Source organism: Bubalus bubalis, chromosome 19 (genome assembly GCF_019923935.1).
Source record: "Bubalus bubalis isolate 160015118507 breed Murrah chromosome 19, NDDB_SH_1, whole genome shotgun sequence".
NCBI lineage: Eukaryota > Metazoa > Chordata > Mammalia > Artiodactyla > Bovidae > Bubalus > Bubalus bubalis.
In genome coordinates this window covers 36,483,481-36,497,751 of record NC_059175.1, presented here as the reverse complement: position 1 = coordinate 36,497,751, position 14,271 = coordinate 36,483,481, and the positions used below count along the sequence as shown (strand labels likewise).

Genomic DNA, 14,271 nt, shown 5'->3' with positions numbered 1-14,271 from the left:
CCTGGCACTCGCAATCTAATGGCCCTGAAAGTTTTAAAACACAGCAGGATCACAGAGGACTCTGGTTTAGCTACACATGGGCAGATTCAATTACAGTTTCTTGTCAAAAGATGTTGCTGTAGGGAGGGGAGGGGAGCTGGCTGGGGAGGGGACAGGATAAAGATCCAGAATGCTATTAGCTTGCACATCCCCATGGATAGTTGTGTGTGGGAGTCTGAACCCTGGCCAGTAGCCTGACAGCCTGATAGCTCTGTCAGCCATGGTCACTTTTCTTGCCAGTTCAGTTGCCATTATTGCTGGTTCCGTCAATTTAATTTTCAATGTGCATGTCTCAATTGATACAGGATACATGGATATGTGTGTGAGCATTAATTTTTATATTGTAATATTAATTTTATATTAATATCATTTTATATCAATTAATTAATAAATATATTAATATATCATTGCCATCTATAAAGGATCCACTGAAGTCATGTTGAGTTACTAGGCGATATTTCAAGAGGTCAGTCTTTGAGTGAGTAAAGATTTGTGTCAGGAAGAGACATAAACCCATAGAGAGAAGTGTAACTTTTTTCCCCTGAGTTATGGTTGCCTGACTGATATCACTGAGCACTATATTCCTATGTAAAGGCCAGTGTTTCTCAAAGTGATTTTGTGGACTGTCTGTGTCAGAGTCGAGGGTGGGAGTGGGAAGGTTAATAATGCAGATTTCTAGACTTCACCCCAACTCAGACTGAGAGATTGGGGCTGGGAATCTGCATCTTAAGAAGTTCTCCAGGTGATTATTTTCCCCACTAAAGTCTGGTAATAATTTTTAAAAGTAATTATGTAAAATAAACCACAAGTCATTCACCTTCTAAAACTTCAAATGTATGAAATAGATTATTTTGATTCTAGAAATTCATACTGAAGACAAGTTAGTTACATAGAACATTTCCCCCAGGGTTTTGTTTTTTTTTTTAATAGTAATCTGCTGTGTTGTATTTAATAGTAAATTATTTTATCAGATACATTCTACATATAGCTTTTGAAAATATAAATTGGGGAATAAAGGATGTGGTAATAATGACACTGCTGTTATACCATGCCAGTCATGTTTAAAATTCGTATATTAGTCTTTTAATCCTCACAACAATCCTATGAGGAAGGGGTATTATTTTTCCAATTTGGCATATGAGGAAACATATAACTTGACCAAAGCCATAGAGGTAGCAAGAGGCCGAATTGGGATTTGAACACAGGTGGTCTGGCTCCAAAGCCAAGCTTCCACTTTTGAGTACTACAGCATACTGCTTCTCATCACAAAGCAACTGGTAGTAGTTATTGGAAAAGTTGAATAATAGTGAAGCCGAAAAGATTACCGCGTGTGCCAGCATGGCTAGTGGAAGAATGCTAGCTAGGAATCAAAAGTCCTGGGGTTTAGTTCCTGCTCCAGGCTCACTTAACCTTCATGAGACTCTTTCCCCGTATATGAAGTAAGAGATTAGGCTACACTAATGCCCAGCTTTCATGCATGTTTTCAAATAGAAGTTGTGGCACACCGTTACATACGTTTTATAAACGTGAGCTTAGGGAGGGCGCTGAAGTTACCTGGGCTGCCTCAGGCCTGTGTGCTCTGCAAAGATTTAATCATTCTAACTTGTTTACCCACTTATTGATAGTGGTTTTAGAAGATTCTTTTTGTTTTGTCCTCTATTTTTTCCCCCAGTTTCCACAGGTTTCACATATGTCCCTTTTCCCACTCACCCAGTCTTGGAACTCTCACACAAGCCTTATGAGTTAGTGTATCCTGTTTAATGAGTCTGAGATATGTTTAGGTATTTTCCAAAATATTCTGTCTTCATTTTCTGAAAAAGATAGAACATTCTTTTTCTTGTTTCCTCTCATCTTATGCATCCCTAATGTTTTTTATGTGTAACTGAATTACCTCGCTATATACATGAAACAACATTGTTAATCAACTATGCTCCAATATAAAATAAATATTTTTAATAAATAAATAATAAAAATTATCTTTGCTTAGCTCTTCACCCAAAAGAAGGGACCATTTCAAGTGGAATCTTTTGGTCAAGCCTTTATTTAATCTTCATAATTCTGCAATTGTGATGACTGGGTCAGGGTTCATCTGTACCGTATTTATTCTAACAGGGTTAACAAGTGTGTCAGATTGTCAAGTCATGGCTATAATTGACTTTGGCTTTGAGGTTTTTGCTTCATAATAAACAATGGGCCTTGAGCCAAAAAAGCTTGTGGTTTACAGTCACATACTGATGACTAAATATTACAAATGATTTCCCCTCATACTCATTCTATTACTCTGGAGCTTGCTTTATGCTTTTTGAATGAATCATATCAGGAGAATATCCATAACTAAAAAGAATTTGACCTGTCAACTTCCCATTGCAGCCAGAGACACTTTGAGACTTCTCTGTGGCCTGAGCACTTGAGGAGGAGTGTAGAAAGCCTAGGTTAGAGCTTAGTCAGAAGAGACAGCCTTTGAATCTTTGAAAGGGCACTTTGAATCTCTTACATAAACACTATATCCAAAAAAATGCCCTTTTGGAAGATTACAGGGAGAATTTTTATTCATTACTGACTGTTCTACGCAAAATTCCTCTGGATGGAAAAACTGAAGATGCTTTGAGAAGCACTGCTTCAGATGTGGCCCCAAGTTGGAGGCTAAGGTTTTTCTAAGGTGCCTCCTTTTTATCCCAGGAAGGGGGTTTGTTCTTCCTCGTTCCCAAAGTGGAAATGAGGTGGGACTCAGCTTCTGCTGGGCTTCTGTCATTGTTCTATGCACGCTATTGCTGGAAGAAGACTCACTCTGTACAAATAACTTTGAGAATTCAGTTTAAAAAATGTTCCAAGAGGAACATTAATCAGCAAGAAGTTTCAGCTATTCAGAATTTATAGATTTAAGAAAGGCATTTGCTTAAGCTTTTATATTTACTTCATGAAATATTAACTATTAGCAAGTGCAGAATGTTACTGAAGCTAAATCAAAGCAAAAAACCCATCACCCCTCCTCTGATTAGTTTATTTAACTGTTAGCGGTAATAACTATATTGCTGTCTAATCTGCTCTCCTTTTCTTGGTAACTCTGATAAACAAGATGACACATATAGTCAAGTGAAAAATGTTTACTATTTGCCAAATGAGTTAATCACACTGGAAAATAAAATTTTCACATCAGCCTTCTGTAAGTTTATTTTCAGTTAACATTTAGAAAAATGGGTAAGTGTGGACAGTAAACCAGTGAAACAGAGAGTCTGGATAAAGTTGGACACTTCACTACTTCCTAGTGAGGCTTATTAGCTCATCCCCCCTCACCTATTGAGTATATGTGATGCTTGGGCTTAATGGAATGTTCCCCTTACTTCCTTTTTCTTCAGATCAGTCCTTTTATAGCATTTTGTTTGGGGCGCCTGAGGTAAATCTGCTATGAGACTGTAAATTTGAGTTGACCTGTCTCTTGAGAATTCTAGAGGAGCTGATTAAATAGAAGACGGGAAATGGGTGGTTATAAAATGCCTTCTTGAAGCAGTAGAGTATTTTTCTTGCGCATTGTTTATTTATATTTCCCTAGTTGCTGCCATGTCTTCAGTGCCTCTTTGGTATAGTTTTTCTACTTTTTCCTCACGGAAACACCCAAAAGAGTCTGTGTTAAGACCAGTGTATGAATTCCATTTCTTCAAGCTATCCAAAAAAGAATCCACTTTATGTGGCCGGTGACAAGGTTAGAAGGGGCTTAGAGGGTTTTTTGTTGTTTATGTGTTGGTTTCCTATTGGTTTTAAAAGTAGGAATTTCTGGACCAGCTTTTAAGTGTTTTCAAAACATTTTATCTTTTTGCTTGTGTCATTTTGCTCTTGCTTGACACTCTTGATTTATTTTTATAGATGTTTTCTGTGCCAAGGGCAAATTAGGCCATCCCCAGGGAAGAAATCTCCTGGTTATGTTCCTGACTCTGCTGGAAGTTGCCTAATCACCTCTGTTCTTCATTGTCTTGAAAAGTGACTAAAGAAGTCTGTTTTAAATGCCCTAAATTATCCTGAATTGATGTTTTTTTTTTTTTTTTTTTTTTGGTCTTCCCTTTGTATGTATTTCCAAAAAATCTCAAAAGAAAAGCTGCTAGAAATAAATTTAAAGATAAAAATTGCTGGCAAGAAAGAATAGCTGCAAGATTTAAAGCTCTAATTCTCTCATTTTGCTTCTATAAAACAGTGGCATTCCCTAGACTGGACAGATACACTCATTGTGCCAAGTCTAGTAATATGTTTTGAAGAACCTGGTCTTTCTTCAGCAAACAACATACAGCTCTCATGGAAGGTGCTGGCCTGTGTGTAAGAATGTTGGTTTTGCGGCGGCAGGATGGATTGCCACGAGGGAAACTTGCTTCTGTGGGCCAGATCTCCCTTCACCTCCCCATCCCATTCTCCTGAGAATTAGAGACTGCTCCTTAAAGGGTGGCCCTGTGAGAATGCAACCTCAGACTTCCTTCACCGAGCCTTCTGTAGCATCACACAGGGCCAGTTTCTCTAGATGTGAGAATACTTTCCTGCAGTTGGAGTAAACTTGTCATGTGTAGCAGTCTGTGTTAAGAACACAGATTCTCTGCTTTCAGAGCCTTTCTTTCCCAAGCACAGGGAGGGAGGGAGCGGCCAGCGGACGCTCCTCCCAGTGTGCTCCACCTGCCAGTGCTGACAAGATAAGCTTAGGAAATTTTATAGCGATTGGAGATTTTTACTGAATCTAATAAAACATTTGGATCTGTGTTTGGTAATCTTTTAGTTTTTTTCTAGAAATATTTACCTGCAAGCAGTCAGAAATTAGAAAACAAAGTCTGGCCTTGCGCCACAGATGGTTTGAGAAGCCCTGCTGCAGGCATGGCCTTGGGTTGGAGGCTCAGGCTTTTCCTAAGGTGCCTCCTTTTTTCCCAGGAAGGGGATTTGTTCTTCCTCATTGCCAAGTTCAGGAGCCTAATCTTTTCCTTTTTTAATTTTGGTAAAATACACATAACATGAAATTGACCATCTGAACTACTTGATGGTATTAAATACATTCACACTGTTGTGCAGCCAGTCCCCAGAACTCGTTTCATCTCGCAGTACTAAGTTCTGTGCCCACTACACAGCAGCTCTTCGTTTTAATCTGTTGATACTGTCCTTTGATGTACAGTTTTTAATTTTGGTGCAGTCCAGTTTACCTATTTTTGCTCTTGCCTGTGTTTTTGGTGTCATATCAAAAAATCATGACAAAATCCAATGTCATAAAACTTTCCCCTGTGTTTTCTTCTTAAGGCTTTATCATTTTCGCTCTTAGGTTTAGGTCTTTGGTTGATGCTGAGTTAATTTTTGTACATGGTATAAGGTAAGGGTCCAGTTTCATTGCATATGGATATACAGTTTTCCCAATGTGTTTTTTTGAAAAGAGCCCAGTTTTATACTCAGCTACTATCTACCTGGGCAGCAAAATGAAAAAATGGTAAGCAAGCATTGCTGGGAAAATTTGAACACTGGTTTATGCCTTGATTTTGGCAATTTGGGGAAGGGGAACATGGCTATTGAATGCTCAGTGGAACATGAGAGCTCAGTGTCATGATTTGATGTGTACACATAATATGGCTATTTTGCTGACAACATTTTTATTAGTTCAAAAGTGGCATTTAAAATAAATTCATGGAGTTTCACAAATAAGACCTTCCAACCTTCCAAACAAGTTGATACCCCTTGGGTTAAAATACCTGGAGAGGAAAAGAAAACTGTTGCGGTCTGGTCATTGAAAGTGACAGTCTTAGTGACCCTCATATGAAAATTCACTCAGTGAATTTTGCTGAGTTCAATTATAGGGAATGGGAAGGTTATCTCCTTTGAAAAACGAAACTCTTTTTCTTTTGTCTTGGCTTCCAGGAAATTTAGTGCTAAGTTTTATGCTTGGTTGTATATCTTTTCGTCTTTTTGTTCTTGACCTTCTACTTATTTGTTTTGTTTGGATTTTCTTTTTAATTCAGTTTTATTGAGGTATAGTTTATTTACAATAAAATACAGAATGCACCCTTTTCAAATTTTGACAAATGTATACACCTGTAATCACCACTTCAGTCGAGATTATACAATGTCTCCATTCACGCAAAGCGTTCTCCCACGCCTCTTGGCCATCGTTACTGCTTTTCTGCCCCTTGTTAAATAGATCCGTTGATTCTATGCCCTTCAGTGTTTGCCACTAACCTACTAAAAATACTTCTGGAAGTAGGTGGATTATAAGGGGAAAAAAGTGACTACATAAATGAAATAGCCTTTTCAAGCTCTAGGTTTTCTTCCTGTGACCTGTCATTCAGTTTCTTTTTTTGTATCCCAAAAAAGCGACACTACAACTTCATAAGGCTTTTCTCATTGCAGCTAACTCTGATGAGCTATGAAGCATTCCCAGCTATCTTTAGAAGACCCTGTTCTGTTTAATCTCGTAGAAATTAAATAGCTAGTTCTAAGGATTTATTTTTAAACTTCCAGCACATTTTATTACAAAGTAGATAGAAGAGCATTATCTCAACATAAAGGATATTTCACTTAAACACATTTTAACTCACGGTAAAATTCACAGTATTGCCTTCATTTTGTGTGTGTGTGCACATTTTTTGGAATATATTGTTGCAAACATCCTCAGTATACATTGCACCATGAAAGAAAGTAAAAGTGAAAGTTGCTCATTCGTGTCCGACTCTTTGTGAACCCATGGACTGTAGCCTACCAGGCTCCTCTGTCCATGAAATTCTCCAGGCCAGAATACTGGAGTGGGTTGCCATTCCCTCCTCCAAGGGATCTTCCCAACCCAGGGATCAAACCCAGGTCTCCTGCATTGCAGGTGGATTCTTTACTGTCTGACCACCGTGAAAGTGAAGTCGTGTCCAACTCTTTGCGACCCCATGGACTATAGCCTGGGGCTTCTCTGTTCTTGGGATATTCCAAACAGGAGTAATGGAGTAGGTTGCCATTTCCTTCTCCAGGGGATCTTCCTAACCCAGGGATAGAATCCAGGTCTCCCGCTTTGCAGGTGGACGCTTTACCTTCTGAGCCACCAGGGAAGCTCCTGAGCACCATGGATGGTGCTATATAGAGGAAACCAGGCACAAAATAATGCACACTCTAGGCATCCTACAGAGACAGGATGGACACAGGTGAGGCTGCTCTGTGAGACCAGGAGTCAGGATACGGTGACCCTGGGTGGGGGTTAGTGACTCCAAGGGAATATGAGGGGCTTGGGAGCTAGTCATGCTGTTTCTTCTTCAGGGTGTTGGTTTCATGGCACACAGAGTTTGTAAAAATCCAGAGAACTGTACATGTATGAAATAATGCACTTCTCTGTCTGTATTATACTTGAGTTAATGTTAAAAACACACACTTCATCATCGTCCACCCTGGGCCTTTAGCCCTTTGGGACCCACTAATCAAGTTCAACCTCCACATTTAGTGGAGTAGGAAACCAAGCCCCTGAGAGGGGAAACACCTGTTCCAGGTGACAAAGCAAGTCAGGGGCCAAACTGGGAATGAATCCCCAGCCCGAGGCTTAGCTCGAGGGCTCCTCACCACTCCAGGCTTCCAGAGGATTTTTTTCAGCCAGACAAATTTGTTCCTGTACGGGTTTGTCTATACCCAGAGGATCAACATCTTTGCCAGAAAGATGAAATATGTCATGAGCACCAGTTGCCTTGTTGTAGCCTGTTAGAAAGTCAGTGGCCCTGCTTTCTAGTAACTCAGCAACTCACGACCTGTGAAAGTCTGCAGCTGGTTTTGGAAATGTCAGAGTTACGACTTGTTTATAGATGTCACAACAGTGTCTTGAAGTGACAACAAGAAATGTAACCAACTGGATTGTGTATGGGGACAGTGTGGGCTCTAGGCAGGTGACTGGAAAGATAGGAACTGTGCCTAACTTGTGCATGAGGAATTCTGGTGTATGCCTTGCATCAAAACAGTGTCTGCAGGGAAAGTGGATGGTTTATGCTTCTTCCCCAGGATAATAAAACAGCAGCGAACAGTAATAATAAGGGTTGTTTTTTTCCTTCCAGTTTTATTGATATAATTGACATATAGCACTGTATAAGTTTAAAGTATCATAGTGATATGATTTACATACATCATGAAATGATTACCACAATGTTTAATGAGCATCCATCATCGCATACAGACACACAATTTTTTTTTTTCAGACACAATTAAATAGAAAAAAAAATTTTTTTCCTTGTGATGAAAACCCTTAGGATTTATCCCCTTAACAACTTTCATATATAGCCTAAGGCAGTTTTAATTCTATTTATATGGGATAAATTGCATCCCTAGTATTTATTTGTCTTCTAACTTGAAGTTTATTTGACCTGAAGTTAATTTGAAGTTTTGAACTTTTAACTTGAAGTTTTCGACTGCCTTCTTCCAATTTCTCCTCCTCCATCCCCACGTCTGATAACCACAAATCTCATCTCTTTTTCTGTGAATTTGTTTGTTTTGAAATATAATTGACCTAAAACACTGTTGGTTTCTGGTACCCTGCACAGTGATTTGATATTTCTATACATATCACAGTGATCATCACGATAAGTCTAGTTACCATCTGTCATCATATAAAGGTATTACATAATTATTGACCCTATTCCCCACTCATTTCATACCAGTGCCTCTTATTTTATAACTGTAAGTTTGTACCTCTTCATCTCCCTCACCTGTTTCTCTCCTCTCTATACCCCCTCCCCTCTGGCAACCACTTGGTTAGTAATACAAGGTTTTAACCCTGTTTCACTTGCCAGATAAAGGGGATTTTGACATTAGTTTACCATTCTGCAATGACCTTCCTATTATGAACTGAACTGTAAATGAAGATGTAAGTTGAAGTACGTCATCTGCAGATAGCATGCTTTAATGTTCCCTCATAATGCCGTAGAGCTGCTTTTAAAAGGAAACCAGCATTACTGAGAGGGGCATAAATTATGACCGTCTGATATTTTCCTGCAATTATTTTCTGTGTGAACGATGTAAAAAGGAATGACATTGAACCCAGTATGTTTACGAAGCACAACAGGCCCTGATGCAAAGATTGCTTGATGTGCTGCGTGTCAGTATGACACCAGTGATGCTCAGTGGTAGGTCCTACGATGCTGGCTCTTTGCATGCATTGATCTGGGTGTTTGGTGGAAGGAATGTTCATTTGTTTTGTTTTTTACTTTTGCTGACATGTGCAAGTTACCATATATGTTATCTGTTGTTTTAAACTCATGAGATAAGAGAACTCTTGCCTCAGATTCTACTGTTTGAGTGCACTCTAATCAAGTGCATTTGGACTACTTAAGTCTAGGAACAGCCCATAGAGTTATAAATAAAGACTGTGTAGATTCTTGCTTGGTGACTATAGTTTGGCCTCCCAAACAGTCCTGGTTATTTAGCCCAAGTTTGAGGTGGAGGGTGGTTATGGATGTGTGAGTTTCCACTGAATTTGATACATTTTCATTTTATTTAAGGAAAGGACAACATACATAGTCTGCCACAGAAGGAAAACCTTTAAAAGAATCTGAACATAATTAAATTTCCATTTTCCTTTTCTTTGCCAGAAGGTTAATGATTCTCTAATAATTGAGATGTAATTGATCCCCCAAATGTGCTTCCACTTGATGAAAGTAGCAAAGTCCAATACACACTTGCTGACTAAATTTTTCCTCTCCTTTTTAACTCTCTTTTAGGACTCAGCCCAAAACCATGTTTGCCCAAGTTGAGTCTGATGATGAGGAAACAAAGAACGAGCCAGAATGGAAAAAACGTAAAATTTGAAGAATCTCCTATGAGAGCTGTTTGCGTGAGGGGGAGGGATATTGAACAGGTTTGTTTTTTTTAAGGAAATAAAAACACATTTTTATGAACAGGTTTTGTCCTTTGCATTATTGAGTCATTCAAAAGGTTGGTAGCTACCCTTCACTAAACTTGTGTTTACATTTTCTTACCTATGACTATTAAACTGTATTATAAGTAAATAAGAAGTAGATTCTTAGCCTATTACCAAGTACTTTCAGTATTTGAAGACTTTATTCAACAGTTATTGGTCTTATACGGATTGTTATAACCTTGGGGGAGGGGAACGTACACTGAGACGTACATCTGTTGTGAGCAATTCTAAGAGCACGGTATGGAAATGCACATCAAAATGGTTAATATCTCTGTATAATTTCACAACAGTTGTTTACATGACTGTAAATAATTAGGCTGAGTTCAAACTGAAAGTTTGAACCATTGCCATACTAGGAAACAATGTGTATCTGATTATCCTAGAACAGCAGAAAGCAGTGAGCAGGAGTTAGGAAGTGGGCTTTAAAATAAGACCAGTGTGGGTTCAAATCCTGGCTCTGCTCTTTACTGTCTGGGTCACTTTAGGAGAGTTATTAAGCTTCTCTCTTCTGGACCAGGGGTCCCCAACCGCCAGGCCATGGACTGGTACGCCTGTCAGATCAGTGGCAGCATTCGATTGGAATAAAGTGCATAGTACATGCAGTATACCTGAATCATCCTGAAACCATCTGCCCCAGTCCCCACCCAGGCCTGTGGAAAAACCGTCTTCCATGAAACTGGTCTCTGGTGCTAAGATGGTTGGGGACCGCTGTTCTAGACTCAGAGGATAATAGTATAACCTTCGAAGGTTTGTCAGAGCATTAGAGAAGACATACGTGTAAAGCATTTAGTATCATGCCTGATATGCAGTAAGTATAACACCAAATACTTGCTCTTTTAAAATAGAGCTAGTGATAAGGACTTAGTCTGGTTTTTATCTGTATTTAGAAATGTTATAGAAGTGCTTTGTAAATTAAAAGCTGTGTAAGTGGAAGACTTTAAAAATCATTCTGAGAGATATTTGTACTTTTGTGATTAGAAAGCTAAATTAAAAAATTGGCAGTTTGTCCAAAGTAATAATGAGTCAATAGAATAAAATCTGGATTCATTCTCAAGCATGAAAAGGTCCACTTGTATTGTGAGTAACAATAAGGAAATCATCTCTGTGCTAAATTTGCCTTCTCTCCCCTAATTTCCCATCAACCCAGAGTAGTTTTTGCCTGTCAGATCATCTCCACTAGACAATTCAGATTCTTTAGTGCTTTTGCCTTCTGCTCTCCTCCTCTCTTCTGTCCCAGTGAACGAAATAGTTATGAAAGTGAATGATGACCCAGAATGTGTATCAGAATTCTCCAGGTTCTGTGAGCTTCGCATACCACCTTTCCCCACACCTTTTCCTTGAACAACCCTTCAAACTCATACAGATTTTTTTTTCCCCTATAGTTCTGAGGTGGCAATGGGCATTTTTAAATTCTAAAAACCTTCAATCTTGTAAGCTATTTTCTGTCCTTTTCTTCTCCCATCCCCATCTTCATCCCATTCCCTTTCCCTGTCACTTAGCTTAATAGGTAATAAGAGTAAGAACTAACATTTGCTGAGTGCCTACTCTCCAATGACTACTATTTTTTAAATTAATTTTTATTGGAGTATAGTTGCTTTGCAATGCTGTTAGTTTCTTCTTGTTCAATCACTCAGTCGTGTCCAACTCTACGACCCCTGGACTGTAGCATGCCAAGCTTCCCTGCCCTTCACTATCTCCTGGAATTTTCTCAAACTCATGTCTGTTGTGTCAGTGGTGCCATCCAACCATCTCATCTTCTGTCACCCTCTTCTCCTGCCCTCAGTCTTTCTAAGGATCAGGGTCTTTTTAATTGAGTTGGCTCTTCGCATGAGGTGGCCAAAGCATTGGAGCTTTAGTTTCAGCATCAGTCCTTCCAATGAATAATCAGGTTAATTTCCTTTAGGATTGACTTGTTTGATCTCCTTACTGTCCAAGGGACTCTTTAAGAGCCTTCTTCAGCACCACAACTCAAAAGCATCCAATTCTTTGGCACTCAGCCCTTTTTATGGTTCAACTCTCACATCTGTACATGACTACTGGAAAAACCACAACTTTGTCATAGCTTTTCTTCCAGGGACAAGCATCTTTTAATTTCGTGACTGCAGTCACTGGAGTGATTTTGGAGCCCAAGAAAAGGAAATCTGTCACTGTTTCCACTTTTTTCCCATCTATTTGCTGTGAAGTGATAGGACTGGATGCCATGATCTTAGTTTTTTGATTATTGAGCTTAAAGTCAGATTTTTCACTCTTCTCTTTCACCTTCATCAAGAGGCTTTTTAGTTCCTCTTCACTTTCTGCCATTAGGGTGGCATCATCTGCCTATGTGAGGTTGTTGATATTTCTCCCAGCAATCTTAAATCCAGCTTGTGATTCATCCAGCCTGGCATTTTTGCATGATGTACTCTGCATATAAGTTAAATAAGCAGGGTGACAGTATACAGCCTTGATGTACTTCTTTCCCAATTTTGAATCAATCGTTATTCCATGTTTGGTTCTAACTGTTGCTTCTTGACCTGCATACAGGTTTGGCAGGAGACAGGTCAGGTGATCTGGTATTCCCATCACTTTAGGAATTTTCCACAGTTTGTTGTGGTTCTTCTGCACAGCAAAGTGAATCAGCTATCTGATGACTCCTATCCTAAACTCTACCTACATTAGCTCATTTAATCCTCATAAAAACCCCACGAGTAGGTAAAATAACTAAACCCATTTTACAGATGAGACAAAAGAAATCCAGAACATCAAATAATCTGGCTAAGATTACATTTAGGGAGGACTGTATGGAGACACCCAAGATCCCTAAACGTCAGTAATTAACAAATTACTGCTCTAAATTTTCTATTCTTATTGAAATGCACTTCATCTAAAATCAATTACAGAGCACTGTTTTGTTCCAGCTGCTTAGGATTTGTAAATTTATTGCTTCTTGGATAAAATTTACTGAAATCATGTCAGATTTTTTCCCGTCTTCACATAAACATTGCACCATATGGAAGTATTCGTCTTGCCGGGAGGGCTGGAGTGAGAAAAAAAACTTGATCATAGTGGTCTTGGCGGAGTCTGCTATGATGTAAGGGAAGGGGAAACTGTGCAAATTTAGCACTAAGTTGGTTTTTCTCATTATTACCCAGAGCACAAGTGGCCCTTCTCGTGCTTGAGATGCTCCATCTCACTCGGGGGACTTTTGTAAAAAAAATTATTTTTTCCACACAAGATTATTGAAATACGCATAAGAATTTTCAGTCTCAGTTTTGGCGAGGAAGGACCTGGGAGCCAGGACTGGACACAGAGGGGGTGCTCATTTCATCCATTGTTTCAGTGCCCGGATGGTGACCCCACGGGCCTCAGCCCCTCAGGCCCCTCAGTTCTCTGCCCCGTATAACCTTGTGTTCCCGATCCCGGTCAACTCCATTTCTGTTCACTCAAGTGAGGAACCTGAAAGTTCAAATAATGACTCCTCCTTCACCTCCGCTCCCACCTCATCTAGCTGCTTGCTGGTTTCTATTTGTGCTGTGTTCTGAATCGCTCATATTTGACCTCCATGGCTTTCCCTACCACCCTGACTGGAATGGAGACCTCCTTTGACCCCTCACCAGAACCTCTCAGGAGCCTCCCTCCCAACTTGTCTGTTTTTCATTTGGTCCTCATCTAATCCATCTTTTTTTCCTTCTACTATCAGAATTAACTTTCTAAAACCAAATCCTATCCATCTCTGTGGCCCTGGGGGCATCAACATCCAAGATTTGGCCTCTCCTGGTCTTTTTTTTTTCCCCACTGATTTTAATAATTTATCATAGTTTCTTTTTTAAAAATTTTTAATTGAAGGATAATTGCTTTACAATGTTGCATTGGTTTCTGCCATACAACAACACAAGTCATAACAATGGACTGATTCTCTTGGTCTTTCTTCTTTAACCCTTGCTGATCTCACACAGCAAGTGGTGCTGGAAAAGATTCTTGAAGGTCCCTTGGACTGCAAGAAGATCAAACCAGTCAATCCTAAAGAAATCAGTCCTGAGTATTTATTTGAAGGACTGATGCTGAAGCTGAAGCTCCAATACTCTGGCCACCTGATGGGAAGAACTGACTCATTGGAAAAGGCCCTGATACTAGGAAAGATTGAAAGCAGGAAGAGAAGGGGACAACAGAGGATGGGATGGTTGGATGGCACCACCGACTCGATGGACATGAGTTTGAGTAAGCTCCGGGAGGTGGTGATGGACAGGGAAGCCTGGCATGCTTCAGTCCATGGAGTTGCAAAGAGTCAGACACAACTGAGTGACTGAACTGAACTAGTCTCACACCTGTTTCTGAGATCCACCCAAACTGAACCCAGAGGTACCATG

The 14,271-nt window shown here is 39.6% G+C and overlaps 1 protein-coding gene across 1 annotated transcript in view; it reads left to right on the top strand.

Moving 5' to 3' along the window:
• WDR70 (WD repeat domain 70) overlaps nucleotides 1-9,902 on the top strand; it is a 277,449-nt gene extending 267,547 nt beyond the window's left edge. Inside the window, exon 18 of the mRNA XM_025270591.3 lies at nucleotides 9,726-9,902. Coding sequence (XP_025126376.1) covers nucleotides 9,726-9,813 — 88 coding nt within the window. The 3' untranslated portion in view covers nucleotides 9,814-9,902. The remainder of the gene's footprint in view (nucleotides 1-9,725) is intronic.
• Nucleotides 9,903-14,271: the final 4,369 nt, after the last annotated feature.